Source organism: Frieseomelitta varia, unplaced genomic scaffold (genome assembly GCF_011392965.1).
Source record: "Frieseomelitta varia isolate USP_RPSP 00005682 unplaced genomic scaffold, Fvar_1.2 scaffold_241, whole genome shotgun sequence".
Lineage (NCBI taxonomy): Eukaryota > Metazoa > Arthropoda > Insecta > Hymenoptera > Apidae > Frieseomelitta > Frieseomelitta varia.
In genome coordinates this window covers 165,922-193,223 of record NW_025109970.1, presented here as the reverse complement: position 1 = coordinate 193,223, position 27,302 = coordinate 165,922, and the positions used below count along the sequence as shown (strand labels likewise).

The following is a 27,302-nucleotide window of genomic DNA, read 5'->3' as shown; positions in this document are numbered from 1 at the left end:
AAGCAATAAAAATTTCTTTGCAATCTATTTTCCATAAACATGACGAATTCCGTGGAGGAGGTCAACACAAATCAATTCGTATGGTATGGCAGAAATTTTTCGAGGTCGACACGAGGTTATCAGGTGAGGGATGGCAGGAAGGTATGCAATGGATGCGTAAGCGAGCGTCAAACGTCACTGGAACGAAGAAAAGAGAAAGAACGACAGAAATACGTCGATAAAATTGTGGTGAACACCGCGCGGTGAATGTACGGTACGCCGAACCCCCGTTTTGGAGGCAAGTAGTTAGTCCCTCTCTCTTTACGATGGCTCAGGGACGGCTCGAGACCACTATGTCTGAATGATTTCTTAAACAAGTACGCGGGGCGCCTACTAATTATTTACTGCCGGGCATAACGGGTCTTTTAAAAAATTTATTTCTTCGGCATATTTGCTTCGAGTGCCAGAACAGTTGCAGTGTTCTACTATAGCCAGACACTTGCTATATTGAACATCGTTATTAAGCTAATAAACCATATCTTTGTACTTGCTAAAATTTGAAGTTACTACGGTTGAAATTGCAAAACAAAGCAAAACAAAATAAAACAAAAAAAAAAAAAAATGATTAAAATTAAGACTAATGCTTAATGGATCAATTAATTTTACTATACTTTTACTATACTCTTTTAATTTTACTTACTGTATCTTTTACTTACTCTTTAATTTTACTTTACTGTATCTAAAGTCTACATATGGACAGAATCATTCATAATAATCTGCCGGTCATTGGACGTTTGTCCTCGTGCACTTCACCTTGATATTTGATAGTTTCTTCTTGAGTTTCGCTTGGAATTACGGCACAGAGTTTTGGCATGTCGCGCTTTTCTCTTGCTATCCCTCGTTTCGTAGAGTAAAAGCTGAGACTTGTTCAATAATAGTACATACGGTAAAATCGAAGTCCAGACGTGGCTTTGCCACGTTCCTTAACATTTTTTTGTTTGTTTGAAAGAATTTAATATTTGATCGTTACTTTTGGATATCGAAAATATTTCTGTCAAAAGTAACGCTACTGGACCAAATACATACACCTAATCCACAACTATTGCAATCTAATAATTGCATACTTGATCAGAAAGGATAATATAATAACATTATAAAATGTCAGATAATTTTAGAAATAATCAAGTGACAGTATCGAATCACCAATCACGCTACGTTTATTACATTATACATTCACAATTCTTACATTCACAAATCTCTTATATAAATACTTAAAAACAATTTGGCCCAATTTCTTTATTTCTAAGAAAATGAAAATTTATTTAGAGTCTCGATTTTGGTACAAGAAAGACGATTTACATTTCTACTACCACTGCTTCGTATTCTACACGATGCTGATATACATTGGACGATTGATTTTACGGGATTGGTTTGTAGTATAAACAGGGATCGGTAGGAGCGTGGATCGATCGCGTGGCACGGGCTCCATTGGCTAGATACGAACCTGATGTAGTCTCACGGGCGAGGGCCTTTCAACTCGAACCGTATATTCACTACAGTCTCTCGCAAGGTGTGGTTCTCAGCGTGCTGGTCAGAACTATGCTCGTCCGGAATCAACAAGTGCTCCTCGAGACTACGTCGGGAAAACACTTGACCTAACCGAACTCGGTGAATAGCTTTTTCTTCCTTTTGGCCTCGTGTGCGAGCGAGAAATTCGAAGAGGGCGCGCATAGGTGGCAGAAAGAGCCGCGGAAACACAGATCGGCGTGAGTTGACGATCTTCGGTTACAAATATTATGACATCGATTTAACTCGATCGTACAGATTGACCTTCCTGCCTCGAGATTCGATCGTGAGACGCGGAATCGTTGATGTGTGGTGTTGTTTCTCGTGCTTCACCGATGGTTCGATGAATCATTAAATTTTTTTTTTCTGCGCCGAGAGATGCATCTGTGACGCGTGTGTTCCTTCGCTAGGATCTCAAGACTTCTGTGTGTACACCGGAGTTCCGCTACACGTGACTTTACGCCTAGCCGACCGCCTGTTTATTGTATACTATAGAGGGAACATAAGATTGAAATTGACGAGGGAAAATCAGCGAGTATGAAGCACCGTGAGTACAAATCTTGAGATGTTACTTTGTAATTAAAGATACGATGTGAGAGGATCGTTGTGAACACTGAGAAGATAATTGATAAAACAATCCATCTGGCTTTGAATTTTTTAATCAGTTGCTTAGTTTACATTTAACAAGCTTCGAATGATCAACACGTTTATACACGCTGTTTTATATATCTATATTCGTGGAATAAATTTTTAATTATTTAACATCAGCGTCGAACTTTTGTTCACGTGGAATCGTTTGTTTCATATTTCTGTTTAGAGTATTTCTCAATGACAGGTTACTCCATCGATAATGCAGTTTAGTGATGGAAAGGTGGTCCATTGACTAAATCCAGATTGCGAAAGTCGCGACTTCTAGCGTAGCGTACGAATTTCTATCGTCACGCGTGACTTAAAAAAAAAAAAAAACGAAATTTCACAGTGGAATCTGTTCGTTGCAAGGTGTGTAGTCGTGCAAAAAAGCGACCACAAGAAGACGCTTGTCGGCAAAATAAAATCGCGATGAGCAGAGTCACGCTTCATTCTGTATTCTACGGAAGCTGCTCAAAAAACAAGTTCTCCCGCTGCACCTGTCACTGACCAGAAACGTTTTTATGCTCGTGCACGTGGCACGGTGCAAGCGCTTTTGCCGAAAGAATGGAAACGTTGAATTACACATTACGCGAAATCGGTTATGATTTCGATGCGTAATTAAGAAGTAAGATCGTCGCGGTAATATTTTAGAAAGTTGACTTGGTCGAGTTTGAAAGTCCAACGAACTTTCTTCGTTCTGCTGCTAACGGAATCGATTATCGATAGGTAACGCGTCGGGTAGCATTAAAAATAAATCGTTTCAACGTGTTTTCGATGACCGATTTTAAAATCGTTTTGGGAACTTTAACTTCGTTTTTAGCATATAATTTCTCGAGAAATATTTTAGGATATTCTGCGTGAAGGTAACGGAACTTTAACTTTGTTTCCAAGATCTTATTTTGCAAGGAATATTTTAAAATATCCTGCGTAGGCAAAATTTTCTGCTCCGATGCGTTTCTTTTCTAAAACGAAAAAAAAAAAAAAAAATTGACTGTTAATGAAGGGAATTTGTAATAATTTATCAGACAGTTCCTTTCAGTTATTCAAATTTTCAATTCATTATCATGATAACATAACTAATTTAATTTATTACGAAAACAAATATGTCAAATTAATTGAACTATTAATAGATTGTCTAAACTTGTTATGGTAGCAGGATCTAAATAAATCTACAAAATAATATTCAAGCTAGCATTTTATGTTTGTTAGTAACAGCTATCGACAATACTTTTTAAATTTGCTTATGCGATAAGCATACATGTTTGCTAGTAACAACTGTCGACGATATTTTTGATAAATTAGTTCGCGAAACGTGTTAGCGTAAGAATTTAACGAACAACGTTCACTATGGAATTTCTAGGACAGAAGTGCCATTATACAAGAACGAAGCAACGAACGCATAAAACATTAAATTAACACATGGTCTGATACATTAACGAAGGAATCTAGAATGCTTGGTAAGGAATTTCTAGGACAGGAGAGTAAGGTTACTATGGCAACACGTTCGCTAAATACTTAAGTGTACTCTTCTGTTGAAAATTTCGACGTACAGAAGTATTGTTTCATCAAATTCGAAAAAGTGTTCACTGAATTATAAATATTTTCCTTCATACTCGATGTTGTTTAAATTGATTTTTATTTTATACTTACATTACTTTATACTGTATTGAATTTAAAGAAAAATTAACAGCGGGTAAGATCGAATTTAAAGGAGAAATAAACAGTAGGTAATGTTACTTTATTTGAGCAAATGACGTGTAATCTGTGATACCAACTGGCTGACTCATATGTACGTATAGTATTCCATTATGTATAATTCATGAAATGTACTATCCTTCGACATGATAGAAGAACCGTGCGTATCTTCATATGAGTTTTACTTTTGGAGTCTCGTGTGGGCCAGTGTTCCGCGTCACGTGTCGAAAATGACCATAATCTAAAAAATATTCAAACCCTTCGTTTGCTTACTTATACTTCACTCTTTGCCCTTGTACAGTATCCGAGCGAGTAGTAACTTATATAAACTGCAAAATAGAAAAAAAATATGAAACAGAGAGATTCTATTTATATATATTCAGGCGCAGATCAATTGAGATTGATCGCCCGTAGTGAATTTTGAAACTATACTTCCATCCGTGTAAGTATGAAAAATTGTTGTCCAAGAAACGATCTGAAAGAAATATTTAATTTATAAAATACTTTCTAGCCATTGCGTGCAATTCTATTCAGTTTTATTTCAGGCATATGTTCCCAGTCATGAATCATCATATCAAACGATAAAATGACGATAAAAAAAAAAACGAGACGAGAGGGAGGAGAAAGAAATTGAATTGGCGTCTCTCTTTTGCTTCGGAAAGTACCGCACCGCTGTTAGAAATTTTCCCTCGCGTGGTCCCTCGCGCAACGGGATCGAACGAAAGCGCAATTCCCCGGATTAACTCGGTCACAGTGTAACATTGTGTATTCGTCGACGGTTGTTGTTGGATAGACGGCGCACTGTCTCTATTGCAACCACGATTCGTAGATCGGTGCGTGAGCAGCGTCGGTTTGCGCGATGGAACAAGCCGCAAAACGCAACGCGGTGAAGCCTTGTACTCGTTGTTTCGAACAATACCGTAATGATACATGATAATAGCCGGCGAAGCGTGATTACCGTGCTTCTTAACTCCTCATCTGTCATTCAAACGTTGGTTTTTAATGAATGGATTTTTATCCCTAGCTCCCCCCCTCCCCCATTACCACCAAAGAACAATGTCCCCGTTTAAGCCTATTGTACATAATACGCGTGCACACGCGCCCACGTTTTCTGTGTTTCGCATTTAAAATTTGCAAAAATATAAGGATTCAGACGTTTATATGTAAAGTATATGTATATATATATATATAAAACTTATTGTATATAAAGTATATAAAATAAAATTTAAATAAATATATAAAATGTATATTAGATAATTTAATATTATATATAAAATATATATTAAATAATATAAAATAAAATTTACACGTATGAGGATTCGAACGTTTATATATAAAATATATATATAAAATTTATTGTATATAAAGTGTATAGAATAAAATTTAAATAAATATATAAAATGTATATTAGATAATTTAATATTATATATAAAATATATATTAAATATATTAAGTAATATAAAATAAAATTTACATGTATGAGGATTCGAACGTTTATATATAAAATATATATATAAAATTTATTGTATATAAAGTATATAAAATAAAATTTAAATAAATATATAAAATGTATATTAGATAATTTAATATTATATATAATAATAATATATATAAAATATATATTAAATATATTAAGTAATATAAAATAAAATTTACACGTATAAGGATTCGAACGTTTATATATAAAAAAAAAATATATATATATAAAATTTATTATATATGAAATATATAAAATAAAATTTACACATTATTTGACAAAATGTGAAACTGCAGGTTTTAATATGTTTATGAGAAATTTGAAAGTTCGAAAGACATATGTTACTCGCAGTGACAGCTGTATTGTTTTAATATTATATATTTACTATTATATGTGTATTACGTTGGAAGATTATAATCTCGATGAGTAACACGCTGATAAAGTTGAAATTGTATGACATTCGTGATATGCGTTTCGCTTTTTTAAATGTTCTTGACTTATGCTTGCTTACATTTTACTCAATCATAATACAAATAAATATTATAAATGTAGATATTGCTATCACTAAGATATCGATCATCTGCTATTTCGTGCAATTAAAGACGCTAAAAACCTGGCAATTAAGCGGCAAGCGTATGAAAAATATTTTTCCATTGTTTCAGAGTGTCAAGGATCGTAACACAATTTCGATTTAGGCATGACGTGAATTGTCTCTCGCTTTTTTGCATCGAGTGTTTCATACGAGAGAGTGTTCTATCGTCACGTGTATCTGAAATGCTTGCGACAATACGAAGATCGGCATTTGTGATTCTACGAAAACGATCATCAATTATCAAAGGGATTCGTGCAAATCAGAAGTATTTCGTTTCAAACGTTTTTCGATTAAACAGACGCAGACAATAAGGAATAAGAAAGCGTCAAAGCGGGCAAATTAAAATAAATTAACTTGACAGGTTTAAATTTCTCATAAATTAAATAAATAAACTTGACAGGTTTAAATTTCTCATAAATGAATAAAAATCCTCAGTCTAATCATTACTTTTATTACGAGTAAAAGTGTTTTTTTATCACTGAAACTATCATTGGCGAGATAAGATGGTCTTTTGTAGTTGGGTTCTTGTACAGGCTCGGTTGGGTAATATTTGCATGCAGTCTTAGAGATTTCTCTTCGGTTTCACTCTATGAAGTTGTTCACTTTCGACTTACGCTTTCGAAACTGTAATGTCGAAAAATATATTTATGTATTTTGTGTATAAAATCGTTTCGAAATGTCAATTGATATTTGGTTCGGGAGATCTGACAAGAGCTCGTACTTATAGAACTCGAGGTATGTGAAATTTAGATCTTTGAATTCATGGGGTGCGAGAGTTTTAAATATGTCGGAAGTGTCAGAGAATTTGGAAGGTTGAAATTTTGGGATATTTGTCTGGAAACTTCTAGGAAATTCCTTTATAAAAGTATTTAAAGAAGGATTTCGAAGGTTGAAAATAGTTGAGCACATTTTTGAAATCTCTGCTAGAATCTTCTAGCATCTTCTTTCAAAATTTTCAAGAGCTCTAATGACAGTGTTTGATCTTCATTATCTCTATGTGCGATGAATTTTAATCCTGTTAGATTCGTTTTCTTAATTAGAAATCCGCCAGTTCTTTGCATTGCATTCAACAAACTTAGACCTATTTACATTAGTTCTTTGTCTTTTTTAACAGCCTCGTAATTCACGTTTCGCTAGATTTCCCGATTCTAACGAACTCAATATTGTAGTACGGGTTTGCACGTGCCACGATTTGTCGCAATCGTGTAAATGGGCCATAACGAAAGTGGACAAGTATCGGCCTTGCCTCGAATGTCTCGTGATACAAGTATGAAACAACTTTCGTAATTGCTCCTAAAACACAATTGTTCTTCTGATGGCGGCCATTTTACTCGGTTCGATAGAATAACATCGTAAAAAACACGATTTCCTTGAACGAAGGAAAGTCTCGGTCGTCAAGAATGATTTACGACAATGTGCATAATCAGAGTCGAATGAAATCATATCTGTGCGAAATTTCATTTCAGAAGTATTTAGATTAACGATCGAAATATTTAGACAATTATGGAAACTTTCATTTATATATATAATAGTTATAGATGAATATAACAGTATGGAGAAGAATAGCTGAGCAAGAAAAGAAACGAAACATGATGGCCAGTGTACCGTTTTGTTATTTGCAATGATTCAAAGCGTGTCTGCCGGTGTTCACGTAGAGTGAATGACTTAGTATCTGAGCCGCATGCAACCTACGCATGAAAGACGCTGACTTTCACCTATTAAGTTCTCTTGGATTCACGAGATTTCTTTGCTTGCACATTCCTAAACGACACTGAAACACAACGCCGTTTATATTATGTAATCGTTTTAATCGTGCTCGAGCCTCCTCGTTGAGGCACGCTTTACAGAAAATTAGCCAATCGATTCAAACCGGACGTGATAATTCTTTACTTTTCCTTCCCACGTTTTCCTCAGAAATGCAGGAAATACTCGTTCAAGTAGAAAAGATTTGATTTTTGACAATAAAATGCCCATAGCAAGTTCACTTTAGCTTTATGATAAGCTTATTGAAAAACTGAAAAAGAAGATAAAAGAATTTGGAAGAATTACAAGGCAAATTATTTAGCTTGATTTAGAGAATCTTATCTTATCGTATATAAAATATCCAATGTGTTCTTCTTATAACATTTAATAGGTAAAAGAAGTTTAATAGTTTCGTTCTTTCAATTACAGTTATAAAAATATAAGCTAATGAATAAGATGTTCAGATTTGTGTTTCGCGGGTTGCATTACTTTCATTACTCATTAGTCTATGAATCATGGCCGCATCTGGACAGCAGAAACTGTGGTCACGGTATTGCTAAACGCGTAAAGTTGCGCCATGATAATCAACAGTTCGGTGAACTAAACGTTCTCCATCTTTTTCCTTGATCCTCGTTTATGAAAAGAGATATCCCTAATGCGAGCCGATATAATTTAATACAAGAAAGCACGAATCCCTCGCCTTTCTTTCTTCTCTTAATTTTTCATTCTCTTTAACAAGGTTATGGAAATACCAGCGGCAGAAAACTCGCGCATCTTGTTTGTAAGGATAACGTAGATAAAAATTTTTTTCCTCAGTTTCCAGAAGGAAGCTGATTAAAAGGCAAAAAGTGTAGATTTGACTTTGTAATCTGTACACTCGTTTGCCAATAAGTAGCAAAGCTTCGTCCGTTTCGTTATTACGTAGAGGAGAATGTGAAGATATATAAAATGTACGTATTTCGAGCTTCTTATAGAAAATTAATATCATGATTAACGAGTAACAGTAAAATGATCCATAGATAAAGGCGGTGATAAATGAGATATCACAGTTCTCAACAGTCAGATTACGCCAAATACCAGACGCAAGCACGAAAAGAAGAAAAAAGAAGCAGTAAGAAATTGTGGTCAATTTAGAACGGTGACTAACGCTTGACATTTCATTGTGTTAAACTGTTCAATAATCGCGGATGACGTATACAATATACGCGGAAAAGCAGTCGTGTAAGTTGTGTATCTGCACATTCTCCACCAACAGGGAACAAGCATAAATTCTCAAACGTCATAAAATTGTGGCTGGTTTTTATTATACATGTATAGATGTTCGTGGAATTGGAACGATATCCTTGTATCGCGGTATCTTCTTCGCAATTATTCTTCGGTACGAAACGCGTAAAAAGCAGATTGAATAATGCCTGTCCGCTTCGTATAAGGACAGATCGTCGATGGTATCCGTTTTTATGGACAGACTAGTCTCACGAGTTTATGCCGACTGCCAAGCGTGATGCGACTTTGATGCTCGTTCATTGTAGTATAAAATAGTTATTATTGGGTCGACTGACCCCCCCCCCCCCAAAAAAAAAATTGGAAAAAAAAGAAAAAAGGACAGAAATCGAAGTAGAAAGTTATATAGAGTGACCCTTGGTATTTTTTGAAAGCGTGGGAAGAAAGGAGAGGAAGATTGATCGATTAGATTAGTTTAATCGTTGAACACGAAATTCGTGAATGACTTTTGCAATAGGTATTACAGGTATTATAACATATCTGTACCTGTATCAACCTATATCTCATTTTCACTTCGATAAGTTATTGATTTCGTTATTAGTGGAAGAAACTCCCATTTATTCGGACTCCATTTGTTCGAGCGGAATTGTAGTTAATACCCGATTGACTGAACTCGTATTACGATTGGATTCACTTGTTTGAACACGATCGGTAATTTCTATTATTTGGAAGAAAAATTATAGGTGAATTTGTTACAGAGCGCGGCGATACTAATTGGATCAAAAATATTTGAGCAATTAACAGGCAATAATTAAAGGAGATTGTTGATACGACTAAATGTCCAATATCTGTGTGTTACAGCAATGAAAGGAACGTTGGTAATCATTCTAAGCGTTCTCTGCATGAGAGCGTTGGGTTTACCGAACGGAGCACCGCCAGGTTCGTGCGAAGATCTGATGCCTCGTCATCCTGGAAGCTCGTACCAAGAAACTTACCCTCCACCTTACCAAGTTTTACCAGCTGCTGGACAAGGTAGAGTCCGCTTAATTCTAGGAAGCCCTCACGGTCTTGCCTACGAGGGTTTCATGATACTTGCACGTGACTCCCAGACCGGTGAATTCGTCGGAGAGTTCGCGAACTTGCCCGATTTGGCAAAGATCGTCGAATGCACACCAGGTGTTAAGGTAAGCGTACATTATTGTACAAATTTTTATCGAAGTTTTCCGAGGCTTTACGAATACACGTAATATTTATTATTATCAATTTGATCACGTGAGATTTACTGTCAACTTGTCAAAAATCCATATCATTTATCGTATCAACTGGCAAATTTCTCCTGTGTTGCCTTCGATTATATATGACAGTCATTAAATACACGTAAGATAAGGGAATTAGTATCGAACGTTATTACAAAAATCCTAGGTTATCGGTAGCCTGCTGACATAGATAACAGATAAATAATTGGGATAACAAGTTAAATAAAGTTAAATAAAGTATGTTGTATTTGAGATAACAAAGATAAATGAAGCATATTGATCAAATAATAATACACAAGTATTAATCGATAAGGATACAAAAAGTAGCTAGTACATCGATAAAAGTAAAGAAAACTATTCCTCAAGGTATCAGTACAATTTTTTTAGACCGATCAGAAAGTTTGATAATGCTCTGCCATGTGATTTGTGCTCATTTAAATGGCTGTTAACAAGCTCTTCAAGGCTATGTGAATCATGTCGTCGTGCGTTCTCGAAGGACAGAAGCAAAGTGCTGCACGACGATTAAACGCTTTTTTTTTTTTTCTTCTTTTCCTCTTGCCAAGAACGCAGTGACTCACACGAATACCAGCAAGAAACACAATCTCGAGTTCGATTGGGAGGCACCTGTGGATTACGAGGGCACCATTGTTTTCAAGTGAGTATTCAATGAAACGTATCTAATCCAAACGTTGTTTTACGATCTTGTTTCAATCTTTACAAGTCACACTTTCAGCAATTCCAATGCTAATTTAAACACGTCAAAGACAACTCGATGATAATAATTCCACAGTGAGTTTATTTTATTTCGATTTAATGGCATGTATTGTACTATTGTGACGATATATATATATTGTACTGCGACGATATGGAAGTTGAACGTGCAAAGAGGCGTAACTTGCAGGAATGCGGAAGCGAGGTGTATCGAATCACGAAAATCAAGTGGTACTTTCACATTAATTCTCTTATAATCTTGTCACGACCTATTGCATTCAAAGGTCTTGTACTTTCAATGCTATCCGAAGTTGGTATCATAACCCTCTCGCTCAATCCTAATTACATTTAATAGTGAATTTATCTCATACCTTATTCTCTTTTAAATTCACGAAATGTATGATTCATAGATCGAAACGTGTAACATCTGATCTGTCTTATTATCATCGTTGCCAATGTATAACGCGTACATAAACGTTTCCTTCCGTGTATTAGAAACATGTAGATATCTATTCAAATGGCATAACGAAACTCGGAAATGCAGAAAAAGTGAATCGCCCAGGCAACAGAACCGAATCGATCTCCCGTCAAACACGGCGATTTATCGCGTAAGCAGGTAACAAGAACAAATTAATCTGACCTGACCGTACAGCGAAGCGAATAGAAACTGACGATTCATTGCAATCAGAACTAATGCGGGAGTTCATTGGCGAGGTGTCGATGAATTGCGCGTTCAATCTCTGGAACAGAACTCGGGGTCTTGGGGATTAACTCGCATGTGTACATAGCTCGCGCACGTAATACGTCGTCCGCGATCTGTCCACGTATGAATTACGATTAGAAACGAGCGTACGCGTGCGGCACGAGGCGCCTGGTGGTCTCCTCCTCCCTCCTGCGCACGGAATACAATATAACGCGGTTAACGGTGAACGGCGAAACAACGGGGGACATTCGTTATGAACTTTTCCGTTTGTAATCGGTGCCACCGGTTATTCCTGAATGCTCAATTAATACACGGTAGAGAGAGAGAGAGAGGGAGAAAGAGAGAAAGAGAGAGAGAGAGGCCAACCTCCATTAAAACTTCTCTTCAGAAATTTATGCCGATAGCCATAAATAACCCTTCGGTTCGTTCGAATTCCGCTTCTGACAGCTCGATACCAGCCCGCCCTCCAATCCACGCCAGATTGTTCGTTCGTTCGTTCATTCACTTTTCCGTTCGGGTTCCTTTCTTTCACGCTATTCAAACACGACTCGAACGTTATTTCAATTTGAGCATCACGCAGAGAGAACTGCAACATAAATGTACTTTTGCTTGTTCCCCGGTTTCAACCGTTCCCGATTCACGTTATGATCGAAAGAAAACGTTTTCAACCTTTTGATTTCGCAGCGGGTCGAGTATAGAAATAGAACGTGCAAACAGAATAATTAAAAAAGCGAGAATATTCAATAAAGGGAAAGGAATCCAACGTACTTTCTACGGGTTGATATAAAATGGCTGAAAGTACGGAGGGAAGATCACATTTTCGGTCTGTGCGAAACGTCTGTGTAGAAAGTTCGCCTTTATCATGTTTTTCGTCCGCAGTCTTAATTAAAAAGAGAGATCACTTCTATTAATATCCCAGAAATCTACAGGAATTTATGGTTTGTTTGAAATTCTGCTTTGAACACGCGCAGTGACGTTAGTCCATTTTTGTCTACCTTGATCGTTCGTTCGATCGGACTCCTTCCTTTTCGCTATCGAAACGATTCTTCAACATTAGCGACTTGGGGTCGTTATTCGTTCTCAACATTGTTATCTTTTATTCCCACGCCTGCGCTGGCAACGCGTTGCATCACGCCGACCCGGAAGACCGTAATTTATACGCTTATCTGCCGAGATGTTGGAATACGAATTGGCGTTCGTCGACGGCGTTTTTTCTCTGCCCGTTTGCGGAAACGTTGGCTGCGTTTCCGTGACCGATTATGATGCGCCGGTTAGAGTAATCGCAGGATCGTTAAGGGAAACAATTCCGAGATGGTTCGAATTTCCAGCCGATAGTCTCCTGTGTCTTCGATACGAAAGAAATCGTTCGCACACGTACGCGATTATGATTGCGAAAAACTTTCCAATTTCGCCTCAGCGTCCCATTGGCATTCAAATGTTTGTACTTGTAGCTCGTTCACGTCGTGAATCGTCCGTTCAAACTTTTAAAACGAAGGAGATCGTTAATGCTGAGATTTCTAGACATTGGTATGCCGGTAATTTGCTAGTTACCTACTTTCGGGTATGAATAGTTGACATTAAGATTACTAGTTAGTCGTACTGAAGAAGAAATGAGAACTAGAAAAGTACTTGCGAGTAAAATAATTGCAGATGGCTACAGTCCTTGTTTTTGAATAACGCGGTTTTTAGTTTATGATTTTCACGTAGTCGTATTAAAGCACTGCTAAATAATATGAAATTTAATCGTACTTGGACCTGGATAGCTAATTAGCATGTAAGTGCTATAATGAATTCAGTAGTGTACAAATATTTTGTGCGTACAAACTTTCCTCGATGAACAAGCACAAATGACATAACACAAATAAAACCGATGAATTGTAATACTTGTAGCATCTAACATGCCGATAGAAACTGTTGAGGAAACATATTACTTGGCTGCCCTAGTATATTCTGCTCATATAATTCACATGTACATACTCTGGTCACCGAATTGGGGCCATATTTAATTACATCATATGAAAGAGTATCTTCATCATTCGCCGCTAAATTACGAGAATAAAAATTCAGAATATTTATCAAAATAAGAAGAAGATAAGATACAGAAATTATTAAGCTGTACGTGTTTGACATCCTAGTAATTAATAAAAATTTACTATTTCTATCAAAGAAGGATGTGAACACTCTTAATTCGATGACCAAGCATGTAATTACATACATACGTACGATGTAATTTACACACGTACATACGCTTGAAATTGATCAAAGTGTCTACATTCGGTGGTGTACGATCGAACGAAACACACGATAATCTTTCGAGCCTTGCTATTCAGTCCGGTCTCTCAAAGAACCAACCATATCGCAATCAATACTAGCTACGGTATCGTCGTTCCCTATCAGTCATTCGTACCTTGCTGAAACGCTCCCATTTCCCTTTCACCGACCATCGATCGATCCATGCTTCTCGCTAGCCTCTCGCCGATCGTTCCTCATTTTTTTTCTTCTCTTTCTTTTTCGTTCATTCTCCTTTTTTTCACCTTTCTGTTCCGCCACGTTGCAGATCCACGATCGCGCAGGATTACAGTACCTACTGGGTCGGCGTGGAATCGCCGCAAGTTAACGTTCGCAAGCGATCCATCGACGTATTGACCCCGTCTACTCCGATCAGCACGCCGAGAACAACCACGCCGCCCTATTACAGCCCGACCGTCGATTACGAGGTAACTATTCTCCCATTACGTCCCGACTGCTGATCACGAGGCAAACGTGCTTTTCACGCCCGATAATCATAGCCACGACCGATCATCGACTACACACGGGGGTGGACTTACGAAGTGAAATCGAGCCCTAACATTGAAATATTCCACCCCTATCTCTTTGATGTCTGTTTACTATTGTGACCAGCGAACGGAATACTCGGCGAACAGAATTGCCACTTGTTGGGTCCGAAATAAGAGAAACGTGAACTCGATTTTTCTACTGTGATAATTTTAGTGATACTCGAGTACTCTATTGTAATAATTTTTGTTTGATGCAAAAATGAACAGACACCATAGGCCAGAAGATACGATTTTTTAAAACGGAGAGATTGATAGCAAAAGTGGACTAAGCTACGATACATTTTTCTATATTTTTGTTCTGTACAATTATCTCCGATATCGTTAATTAACTCCAATAAATTGCATTAATTTTACAGAAGCATAGAAATTTACGTTTTCCAATGTAATGTTAATACACACGGGGGTAGACTTACGAAGTGAAATCGAGCCCTAACATTGAAATATTCCACCCCTATCTCTTTGATGTCTGTTTACGATTGTGACCAGCGAACGGAATACTCGGCGAACAGAATTGCCACTTGTTGGGTCCGAAATAAGAGAAACGTAAACTCGATTTTTCTACTGTGATAATTTTAGTGATACTCGAGTACTCTATTGTAATAATTTTTGTTTGATGCAAAAATGAACAGACACCATAGGCCAGAAGATACGATGTTTTAAAACGGAGACATTGATAGCAAAAGTGGACTAAGCTACGATACATTTTTCTATATTTTTGTTCTGTACAATTATCTCCGATATCGTTAATTAACTCCAATAAATTGCATTAATTTTACAGAAGCATAGAAATTTACGTTTTCCAATGTAATGTTAATACACACGGGGGAGGACTTACGAAGTGAAATCGAGCCCTAACATTGAAATATTCCACCCCTATCTCTTTGATGTCTGTTTACGATTGTGACCAGCGAATGGAATATTCGGCGAACAGAATTGCCACTTGTTAGGTCCGAAATAAGAGAAACGTGAATTCGATTTTTCTACTATGATAATTTTAGTGATACTCGATTGCTCTATTGTAATAATTTTAAAAATAATTTTTGACTGGCTGTTTGATGCAAAAATGAACAGACACCATAGGCCAGAAGATACGATTTTTAAAACGGAGACATTGATAGCAAAGGTGGACTAAGCTACGATATATTGTATTCTATATTGTTCTGTACAATTACCTCCGATATCGTTAATTAATTCCAATAAATTGCATTAATTATACGAAAGCATAGAAATTTATGTTTTCCAATGTAATGTTAATGCGCGATACATCTCCGTGCCGCGGTAAAATAATTGAGTAAATTTTCAGTAATTGTACTTGCATATAATTTAAGACAATCTAAACGTAAAGTTATAATGTTATAACGAGAACTTACATAATTTTATGCTTTGATAACTGAGTAAATCAACGTATGTGCACTCAGGTGTATATTTATAGTTGGTTAGCAATTAAGTACGCATAACGAGTCTAATGGAATTAAATTTTAATTGAACGCAGTACTGTATAAATCATGACAAATTGCTTGTACCGATTGAAAGTATTTAATATAGAAAGTGTAAAATAATGGAGTGTCCTTCTGGCAAACTTCAGAGATCTTTTAAAACTCGTTTCCGAAGAAATTCACGATAAATCAATTGCATGATAATACCTGAAAGAATGATGGTATAATTAATCAGAAAAAACAGAAGGGCATAATTACTCAAACAGCACATTCCGGGAAATCTGTGCAGAATTACAAGTTGAAAGTTCGGAATATTGGCTCGCGGTGCATTGCTAATACGTGTATTATGCATGCACACACGTATATGCTAGTTAGCTTCGTATAAATGCATAATTTCCATTGAACGCTCTCGGTTTTATGCTTTATGTACTTTCGCCATTCACTTTCGTGGGTTCGACCGCGCTCCGTGATTCTTGCCAACATCGTTCCATTATAATATTTCGTCCAGTATAATATTTTTACGTACTGTATCGTCACACTTCGAGCGTCAAACTGGTGAAACGTCGCGAAACAAAAAAGAACGACAAACTACATGCTTGTATATCAAGTGGCAGATAGTAAAATACATTATTTCCACGCTTTTTTTTTTTTCAAATTTAGATTAGCCTGGTGATTTCGTGAAAAAGCAATAAATCACGAATTCATCGTTAATTTGAACATTGAAAAAAATTTATACATTGTCAATACGCTTAAGAGGAGTAGAATGACGACTTTTATCGTCTGCACGAACGTGCAAGAATAGAAACTGAAAAGCAGCGTAGTCTCACGCTTGCTAGTACGGACACGCGTTTACCTTATCTTTATTCAACGAGCAATTAAAATAATCACTCCAATTACGCCGTGCGATACAGTATGAAATGCTTCTGCGACAGGATCAAACGAATTCGCGGTGTTTCGTGCTTAACAAAAACGAAAAACAAGGTTGGAAATACATACTTCAGGAGGTTGGTAATAACCAGCTCGCTCCCCGAGTTTGTAATTATTCTGTTTCGCGAACTGTGTCTAAGTTGAAGGTCGGTCGTTACACTTCCTGTTCCTCCGGGACTTTGACCATTTCGACATCTCCTTTGTCATTTGTGACCATTTGAGTGGTAATTACCCATCGAATCGGCTGCATCTTTAGGTGCTATGTTCGAGCATTCAAACGTTAATTACGCCGCTTTTGCGCTAATATCATAGTTTTGACTTGGAAAGGCGTCTTCAATGCGAGCTGCAACCAGCATGGGACTGACGTCCGCAGCGACGAATGAAAAGATACAAGTCGACGTGTTCTTTGCGTATCGTCCTCGTTACCGGTCCACTTTCGAAACGAGATTCTCGACGTGAGAAAAGGCGGCACGCGAGTGAATCCAACGCCGGGCTCCAACGCTTGGAAACTTTATCGAGGAGTTTCTAGAGTAGATGGAATATATAGAAACTACTCCATTAAAACCGGCTGTGTGACACCGTGTCGCGCTTCTCTACACGCGTATCCGGCGTAGGATATTCCCTGTCGCCGGGAACATCTTCGTATCTCGGAGATGGAAATAAATCTTTCGAAAATCTCTTGAAACTTCTCCGCCAGATTTATTTGGAGCATCTATTGGCTTAGGGATCAACCGTACCGCTTAACTCCGTATATTAACATTTGTTCTCCGCGTTTCTCCATGCTTCTATATTATTGGATTAAATTGTTCGCACCTACTGATACCTACCTACCGTCTCTGTCAGATGTAAGACGAATTTCTATTTCTTTTTCTTGTTTCTTTTGGAGAAATTTGAAAAGTTGCCGGGAAATATTACTCTTGGTTAGAAGAGCTAGCTCGTTGTGCTCGGTTTTGTATATAAATATCCAATTCTCGAAAGTATAATTTCTCGAGAACATTTGAACGTGTGAACGTTACTGTATTTGAACGTGTTGTTCCTTAGACGACGGCTGCTGAGGACCCTTTCTACACCGGATGTGGCTCGACGAAGAATTGCTTCGGCACCCCTTCAGGATGCGTCGAAGCAAAAAATTGTATGGCGGCAGTCACTGTGCTTGTGCGAGGAGACCGATATCTGTTTGAATTACAAGCCCGCGATAGTAAATATGTCGCCGTTGGCTTATCAGATGACAGTAAAATGGTAATTTTCATTAATCTATGAGATTTGCTAAATTTTGCTTTTCGTATGTACTTATTCGAATTAAACCGTATTGCGTAATTTACGTCATAGTAGATTCTGTGCGTTAATCGTTGTATTAATTAGAAACGTATGCTCAGAAAACATGTAGAATATTAGCTTCAACTCACTTAATTCCAGATTCAATTATTTAATGTTTCCTATCCGCAGGGCGATGACAGCGTTGTCGAGTGTGCGAACGAAGGAGGAAAAATTGCATTGCACATGTCTTGGAACTCTGGAAAGCAGAATATACGCCAGCCTATGGTGCGTATTCAATTATTTATCTTGCTAGAGCAGCCACGAACTGGACGTCAAATTTTATCGCATATAATGTCGTAGTAATAATGAATTTTATTCGATAACTGGTTGCTGAAATCAGCGAGTCTGCGCCCGCGGTTTGAAAATTTGGAAAACAAACTTCGCCCTGATTTTGTTATTATCGTTCGACGCTGAGTAAACGTTCGATATCGAGGTCTACGTTGCGCGATCGTACGAGCAAATGAAATTAATACGGTCTTGATTCAATAAACCTAGCGTTTGACGGCCAATTGTCGCTCGTGTGTAGCATTGTTACCGATTAGTTCTTCTCTTGGAGAATAATTGCTTCGATCCGCGGTTTACGAGAAATCCCTCGTGACCTTGATCCGTTTGCAATCTCCTTTGCAGCAAGAAGGAGCAGTCCAATTGGAGTCGAGTGCGATCAACGATGATGTAATCACGTGCAGATTTTGGAGAGAGAAAACCACTGTCGTTCAGGGCCGTGAGTTTGATCTCGTCAATACACCGTACAATCTTCTCGTGGCTGCTGGCAAAGGTTTAAAAAGTACGTATCACATTGCAACGCTACCCCTCATACAAGTGTTACATTTACTGGAAAGCTTTAACAAATCTTGTTTTGTTAAAATTTTATGAAATGACGGACAATTCTTTCAGTCAGTTATTTTGATACAACATAATTCTTGGTATACAGAAGAAGAGAGAAACGATCAGAAAGTGAAGGAACGTTTAAGGGAACGTTTGTCGAAATTTTTAGATAACGGTGTCGGATTCCACGACACGGCGTTCGACGCTACCGGCGACGCAAAATTATTAGCCGACGTCGGTGGCTTCACTACGGCGAGCAACATCCTAATTCGTGTTCACGGTGCTCTGATGCTGGCGTCCTGGATCGGGACAGCGTCGATCGGCATTCTTTTGGCCAGATACTACAAGCAGACATGGGTCAGCTCGCAGTTGTGCGGAAAGGACCATTGGTTCGCCGTAAGTATCCAATTTTTCTCGTAATCGCGCACATGAACCAGACCGCTGGTAAGATCTCGACCCAGTGGAACTAACGACCCCGGGGGGCTTGTGTGTGATGGCACCTATTTGGACGGGTCGATGCGCCTGTCTGTGGGTTTCATGAGTTTGGGATCGAGGTTAATCGGAGGAACCGCGAATAGAAGGGCAATTTGATAATGTCACGGGGGGGTTGCTCTTTCCGAAAATTAACAGTCGACGCACGGACGCGTGATTGCAATTTAAATCGAGCGCATTAATCATTTTGCGTAATCAGATTTTAATTGGGAGACACCGTGTGAAATTGTACCGGTCGTTGTGAGAACTGTTTGCCGGCGTACGATGCCGATAATAAATATGCTCGTAAATGTAACGTTTATAATGAAATGACAAGAATTAAATTGCCGCGGTGATGCCCGGGGATTGGCTAAACGTATCGATGTTTGACTGGTGATTGGATATCTTTCTTTTAACATTGGAGGATATTTCTTAATTCGGCTTTTTCTACGCTGAGCGAGGCACGTTCTTTTTTTTTTTTAAACAGCGCTGCTGCACTCGACGTTATTTGAACTCGAGGATCTAAACGTTCGGGAAGAACACTTAACTTTGGCTGATGTCCAACGATGATATTGAACGTATCTTAGGTGGTTGAAGGATATTTATTAACTTTAGATTATTTAATACCCGGCTCGAGTGCCCGTGTGTCATAATAATGTCATTATCACTTACGCTGCTCAGTTTCATACCACTTATCTTATACAATGAAATTCAGTCAAGATAAAAATATATTTTTATTTACTCTAAAGTGGCACAGGTTCTTCATGATACTCACGTGGTCGATGACGATAGCGGCTTTTGTAATAATATTCGTCGAATTGGGTGAATGGAGCTCGGAGACAATACATGCATCCTTGGGATTAGCGACCACGATCTTAGCTTTTATCCAACCGTTTATGGCAGCGGCGAGACCTCACCCAGGAGCACCACGAAGACCTCTTTTTAATTGGGCGCACTGGTTTGTTGGAAATGCGGCACAGATTTGTGGCAGTAAGTCCCTCTTATTTTCTTTTTTTCTTTTTTAATATCGTACGTGCTTTGTATATAGTTTGTTTTCTTTTTTTTTTCATTCTCGTTACGGAGAATGGATTAACCGACGCATTGAAATTCCTTTCACAGTAATCGCAATTTTCTTTGCGGTTCGACTGAATAAGGCCAAACTCCCGGAATGGGTCGACTGGATTCTGGCTGCCTACGTGGTATTCCACATTCTGACTCACCTCATCCTGACGGTAAGAATGATATTTGATATCTCCAAAGCGAAATTCTTGTACATCCATCTGATTTTGTACGTATGCACATGCTCGGATAATGTATTTTACCTATAGCGGATGTCCCAGTTTAATTCATAAATGGATATCTGGAAAGAAGTCGAATAAACAGATTAGATGGGAAGGTCGTTAGAGTTTTACGTACGAATAAATAAATGCGTCAAAACTGTCTCAAGGTCAACCTCATTTTTTTTTTTAAATAAATCTTTGTTATCTGTTATTTTAATTAATCTTGAAGAACTTGTCTAAACGCTGTGCTACTTTTTCCAGTATGCTTCCGGCGATATCCATTTGTAAATGAAAAATAAATTCGTCACTCTCAATCATACTTATTATGTAGCATTTCCATCTCACTATGCAATTTATTGCTTTAAATATTCAAACAGCTGCTAATGAAATGAAGTTTCAAATTAATTCACCGTGGATTATTAACGTTTTGGAGAAATCAGTCCAGCCTCTCTTTGATCCCGTATGCAGTCAGTAACGTCATGTCATGTCTAATGTATTTTATATTTCATTATGCAAACCGCTGTTGAAAATCTCTTTAATTATACACGTGCAAACGCTAAAAATTCTAAATCTGGATTAAGCTTGATATTAAGATATTTATAAAAAGAAATCAATGTAATGTGTTATAGTTCGTTGGATGTGCCTCTGACAAACAGGCAAGTCAGAGGGTGAATTCATTCCCGATGAAGGACATGCACTCTCGTGGTTCAATGGTCCATCCGGATGCAAGACAGGACGCTCCTGTAAGTTTCTCGCTAATAAGAATCGGCGCGATGCGCAGAGAATCTCTGATAATATTCATCGTCTCACTTCTCATTCTGTTCGATAGCACGCTGGAATAAGGAAATTTATCTTCGGCATATATTTCGTCGTGATCGCCCTATTCGTCGCGGCTCTCATTGTAATCACTGTACTGGCGCCTATAGAAGATACATGGATCACCTTCACAAACACCATTAAAAATTACTAAGTTGCCGTTTTAATGGCAAAACGAGCGTTAGATTTACACCGCCTGACGACGCGTCGTGGCACGTTGTTGTGTCAGAAGTAACATTGCGATAAGTCTCAAACTGTTTCGCATATCCTCATGTGACTGTTTGTATGTAAATGAATATTTGAATTGACATAAATTATCGTTTACGGTAACAACTTAAAGTGTGAGTAATGCATATACATACTATTTAATATATCGATCGTTGAAAAGTACGTAGTTTGAAGTTTCTAACAGTAGAAACCTAACAAATGGTATTATCGTGTTACAAGCGACAATACATAGAATATGTACGATTCTCTCATCTATCCTAAATATTTTCCCATACTTCCGATTTCCGCTTTCTCTTACTTGGTAGACTGACTTCTAACGATTGATTAAATAATTGCTCGTGCAAATTATTCGTACAAATGTCCGTCCAAAATAAGAGTAATAGCTTAAATATTTTATTTTATCTCACATAAGAAGGCATTAGTTTTTATACGCCTGCGATATTATTCGCAGCATATTGCTGTTGGAAGTCCACAAAGAGTTCTCTCTGCAAGGTGCTTTTACATTTAAGTTCTCTTTACCGGTAAGACATACGTATATTATCCATATTTATGATGTAACATTTACAGTATTAGCGTTTACAATATATTTTCGACTTTTACACTTGTTTAGATTTATTTTGTACTACGATAAGTATTGTTCTGCGCACGAGTGCAAATAAGAGTTTGTGAAAGTGTTATGGAATTGCGCTTGATTAACCGATATAATAGTATTTTTCACATGTTATTGATTGTTAATAAATAAAAGTATATACAGAATCGCGTGTTTCCTCTTTGCGAGAAATAATATAATTTAGTTATTTTAAATTATCTTTCTGATTTAAATTTATTTATTTAAGGTGTGCAAATAACGATATTACATGTACGTAAGTGCAGATAAAACCATTGTCGGCGTTTTCCACAATGTGTAATTTCTTTTCTCAACCTCGCTGCATCGCTATAATCTTATTCCGCTACACTCGTTCCACATTTTCGATGCTTCAGATTTTCTATAGGGAAGATTATCCGTTTATCGTTAAGGTGGTGGTTGAACTCGATTAACTGCAAAAGGCCGTTGTTAATCAGTTTAAACGGAATTTGAATTAACTTAAACGATAAGTGAAAGTCGCATGTCACCAGTATTTATTTCATTTACATTAAATGCTCTGCCGTTGCCTTAAACCCTCTCCCATTGTCTTTCAAATTGAAAATATCATTCGAAGAAAGATCCTCCTGGATTTTAGCATCCTTTATATTTCAACTATCGTTGTGCTCGATTGTGAAACGTCTGCGTATTTTAGCTCGTTCATTTTATAATACGGTTGTATAAGCTACTTGTATAATTAGTTCGTACTGCAGAAGCGTATCGAATCTATTCACTTGACTCTCGACATTTTAAAATCTCCCATTTTCGCTAGACTTTGCAAATGATCTTTTTTGTTAATTAAATTTCTATACAAATTTCGAACGTTCATTTATAATACTCGAAATTAGTAGATGCACGTATTCTATGAGATAATCTTGCATATTATAGCACTAATATCTAGAATGCAATTATAATATGTAGAAATACGAAATATGTGAAATACGAAAATGTAATATACGAACGTACAGTGTGCGCAAAAATTATGCAATAAGTATATTGGAAATATTCTGGGACAATGTAACATTCATTCATCACATGTGATTATTATAATTCAAATTGCCATTGAACGCAGTTGCATGTGAAATTTTGCCTCGAAGTCGTATTTTACTTTGATACAATTCTTTCTCTATTTTCAGATATAATACTCATTGGATATTTCAGATGTTGTTTAATAACTCTATTGGATATTTTAGATATTGTTCAATAGTCAAATTAATAATAATTGCTTAGTGATGTTTCAAAATCTACTTTATTCTAACGTACATATATCTGCATAAATATTCACAGTATTTTTTTTCAGTATGCTGAACATTATTATTTAATTACTATCTTTTTTTTTTCTTTCACTCGAAAATCGTACGGTCCTGAGCTCCGATCGGGAAACAGCGTTTGGGGTGGAATGTTTTCAAGGGGTTAGTAACGCGCTTCAAAAAAAAAAATGGCGGCCGATCGAAGGCGGTGGCGTTATGACGCATGCCACACGGCGACGCTCGGCGTCCCTCGGCGGCGCCACCGTCGACCAACCCCCGCAGTTCGATTGGAGACACCGGCCGGCGTCGACGGCTGTCGCGGAGCTCCTTTCTTCTTCGTGTTCGCGTGTGTGCTAAAGCCTCTCTAGCCATCGTATCTTTCTTTCTTTTGTGTCGAGCAACAACGCGAGATCATTCGCGAGAGGTACGACCAGCAAACGAACGTTCACAATCGTTACTATTTCTCCGCTCTTTTCCTTGCTGTCACTGCCTCTGCCTTCCTTTTTCCACCGCGGTGGAACGTTTCTTTCGCGAGCGCCCCTTAACGAGTTGTCATTCGAAAATCAAACCAATCGTACGATCGTAATCCTGTCGATAAGTGATAAATGGCGTACACATGCCGCGCACGATTCACACGCGTTTGATATCCTTCGAGATTTGAAATATTTCAGCGGTGGTTTGCTCGTGGCGCTGTCGATCGTGTATTTGCGTAGTGTTTCGATTCGTGTGACATAACTATGGTTTCAAGCGGCTCGATTGTGGTCGTTGAACTTTACGAAGATTAAGAAAAGACGGAGAGAGGGTTCGGTCGGCCACTCGCCACGGTGGATAGTTGACGTTCGAGCTTAAGTCACTCGGTAGTGTCAAAGGAGAACCGTGTGTTGGATCAAGTTCTTGCTCAGTTTCATTTCGAGGGAAGCCGCGTACGTTCGCGACTCGCCGCCGGGTCCGCTTTCCCGATTTCGTGCTTTCTTTCTTTCTTTCGCTCTTGTCGAACGCTCTTGCCGCGCGAAATTGAGCTGTAATCGAAAAGTAAGTAAGCAACGATAATTATAATTGTCGTTCGAACTGGGCTTCATCGCCATTCTCGCCGAATTCAAACATTTTTGCAACTGTACGTTGCCAACTTCAGAGCGTACATTATACTTTCAATAATATCGAAATTATTGAAATTTATCTTTGATTATCTTGATACGAATTTCCATTCGTCAATTTTCATCTGTAGACTTTCATTTCGTTCTTTTTCTTTCGGATAAAAATGCGTAGCTCTTTGAACCATCTCGTTATAAAGTATGCATATCAATGTGCATACGTAGCAGAGTGAATTTGCATCGGGTATCACCGGGTGAATAGAGACCGGTCACTCGTAGACGGGTCTCACGGGTAACAGGTACGGTAAATATCGGTAAGGCAAATCGCTACACGCACAATTGGATATTAAAACTAAAGAGCGGGCTGAAAAGAGAGAAGCACTTTACCGATAGACGGAACAGGACACACGAGCTCAAAAGTACGCGGTCGTGTATGTGCGTATATGTAGGCAGGTAGCATGTTCGCGGGTAGTGTGTAGTTGGGGCTCGGCGTGCTTCGACGTACTGAATCTACGTACATACGCTAAAAGTGGAAGGCAGACGATTGTCCACTTTTTGCGCCGGTGACCGTGTTATTGTTGCCATGTATCCGATACGGCGCATACGTCTTCTTAACCTCTTGCGCTGGAATGACGTGCCACGCACGTCGAGAATATTTGGCTCAAAATTGCAATACTTCCTCAATTTTAAATATATTGAAATATAACCCAGGCGAAACAAATAATAAATTTATCACTTAGCAATTTCTGTCCAGTGATATACCGATGAATTCAAAAAAGAAGACGAATTATTGTATACTTGGTCACTCGTTATGGTCCGCGAACCAGTTACCAGCGCAAGAGGTTAATACAACCTTGTAGTCCTTCAGAATTTCGGAGAATTTCGGTCGTGCAACGTGTTGACACTTGACCGAGTGCCTTCGTGTTGTCGTACACGATAGATAAAGAAAGAAAGAGAGAAACAGTACAGAGAAGTGTTACTCGCGGTATTTGGTGTTTTTCGTATGTACAGTGTTTTTCATACGCGTCATTTTTTCACCCTCGTTTGTATCCGTAGTAATCGACCGATAGACTTCGGGAGGAAAGTGTCGCCGAACGATCCGGGATCTGACGCGGATTTTCAGTGCGCGTTATCCACGCAAGTGGTGAAAACTTGCGCGACAATCAATCAATAGTCGATCGAGAAGTTGGGATTTGGTTCCTCTAGAAATGCGAAAGTGAACATCGCAAGGGCGAGCGCGTGCATCGCAGGACGATGGCTGAACTACAAATTTCCCGATTTGTCGTGCTGCTTGCTCATCTGATGGTCGTCTTGGTGCTCGCCCAGAACCCCATCGAGGAGAAGACCACCTTCGAGGCTGCTTTTCAAGGTAAATGTTATTATCGATCGCATTTATCGGCATTCGATACGCTGGTGCCGGCATCTTTCACGCCGTCGATCGATTTCATTCGATACGCGTGCGTTTTTATGGCCCGTAAACCCTTCTTACTTCTCTCATCGATTTGCATTTAACGACCCTCGGTACTTGATCACGTTTGTCAAGTAGTGGTAAAGTAAAACGGACCGAGGCTGCGAGACGCGTTAATCGAAGCGAAAGACAAAAATCGAGGGGCTCGTAAATGGAACGGCTCTTCTTGTTAAATTTCTCGTGTTTTACGCGTTCTGATAGTCAGAAACGAGAGAGGCGTAAGAAATTTCTTGTTTAACGAGAAGCGTCGAAAACGAAACCATTTTTCTATTTCTGTTAGCAGGATAGTGATAACATTATTGCTTAATCCTAATCTATTGCATTAACAGCAGTGAAGAAAGAAAAAGCCATATTTAATTGGACACGTTCTTTCGAACACGTAATTACACAAACGTGTAACCCGATAAATATTTAGTTAATATATTGTCATCGTGTATTAAAAAAAATCTCAAAGACGGTATATTCTCTCTGTTGGAAATAGACAAGGGCCATTTTCGATACGAACCTTTCAATTAGTAAAAAAACTGTGTTTATGCAAATGTGTAACGCGTACGCTTGGCTGTTAATTATTACAGCAATAGTATGCGCCGATAAACACGTCTCCGCGCATATTAAACATGTTTGTATTACACTCGAAAATTTATTTCCATTTCATATCGAGTGTTTTTATCGGCGCGATGAAAATTTGAACGCCCGATGCTTTCTCGAATTCGAGCCCGCCATTACGAGTCCATTTGTCAACCCTGGTGGCTTTCCGTTCGGCTAACATTTTTATAACGCATATGTATCCGCGCGTACGCAGGCTCCCAAGTTGAAACTTAATTAACGTTCGTGTATTTGCGCACGGGATTTTGTCGGCTGGCAAATGAATCCGTATTGACAAAGTCAACTCGAATGCATTAGCAAATTTTCGGAAACTATTTTGAATACGTAAATGCCACCTCCGCGCCGTTATTGCAAATAGTTTTCAACGGTAAAAGTGTTTGCCCGACGCACGCTTCGAGTCGGCCAACCATTCTCATACGGATTCATTCTTTCGATGTACAGTGTTGATTGTCGACGTGATATCGTCTCGACGAAATTCGTGCATTTGTGTGGTAACGAGAGAGAAAAGTTTGGGGAAAATTTGTCGGTGCTGCATCGATTTCTTCAACTTGTTCA

The 27,302-nt window shown here is 38.2% G+C and overlaps 2 protein-coding genes across 6 annotated transcripts in view; both read left to right on the top strand.

Moving 5' to 3' along the window:
- Window positions 1-1,518: 1,518 nt before the first annotated feature.
- LOC122527977 (putative ferric-chelate reductase 1 homolog) lies at window positions 1,519-22,466 on the top strand. 2 transcript variants are annotated; one of them, XM_043652616.1, is made up of 12 exons: window positions 1,519-2,092; window positions 9,765-10,087; window positions 10,723-10,814; window positions 14,131-14,290; window positions 17,815-18,012; window positions 18,220-18,315; window positions 18,718-18,874; window positions 19,085-19,311; window positions 20,136-20,376; window positions 20,506-20,618; window positions 21,296-21,409; window positions 21,496-22,466. In XM_043652616.1, exons 1-12 carry the CDS (start codon window positions 2,083-2,085, stop codon window positions 21,634-21,636), a joined length of 1,872 nt encoding a protein of 623 aa, XP_043508551.1. In that variant the 5' UTR covers window positions 1,519-2,082; the 3' UTR covers window positions 21,637-22,466. The 2 variants fall into 2 exon arrangements, with proteins under 2 accessions (XP_043508551.1, XP_043508552.1); XM_043652617.1 differs by lacking the exon at window positions 1,519-2,092 and adding an exon at window positions 9,538-9,646.
- A 1,408-nt stretch (window positions 22,467-23,874) lies between these two features.
- Window positions 23,875-27,302, top strand: part of LOC122527984 — a 124,747-nt gene continuing 121,319 nt past the window's right edge. Inside the window, exons 1-2 of one of the 4 annotated variants that reach the window (XM_043652629.1) lie at window positions 23,875-24,006; window positions 25,730-26,042. In XM_043652629.1, coding sequence (XP_043508564.1) covers window positions 25,928-26,042 — 115 coding nt within the window. In that variant the 5' untranslated portion in view covers window positions 23,875-24,006; window positions 25,730-25,927. Of the gene's footprint in view, window positions 24,007-24,536; window positions 24,615-24,881; window positions 24,988-25,073; window positions 25,093-25,729; window positions 26,043-27,302 lie in introns of those variants that run through there. The other 3 variants (XM_043652630.1, XM_043652631.1, XM_043652632.1) reach the window with 3 other exon arrangements.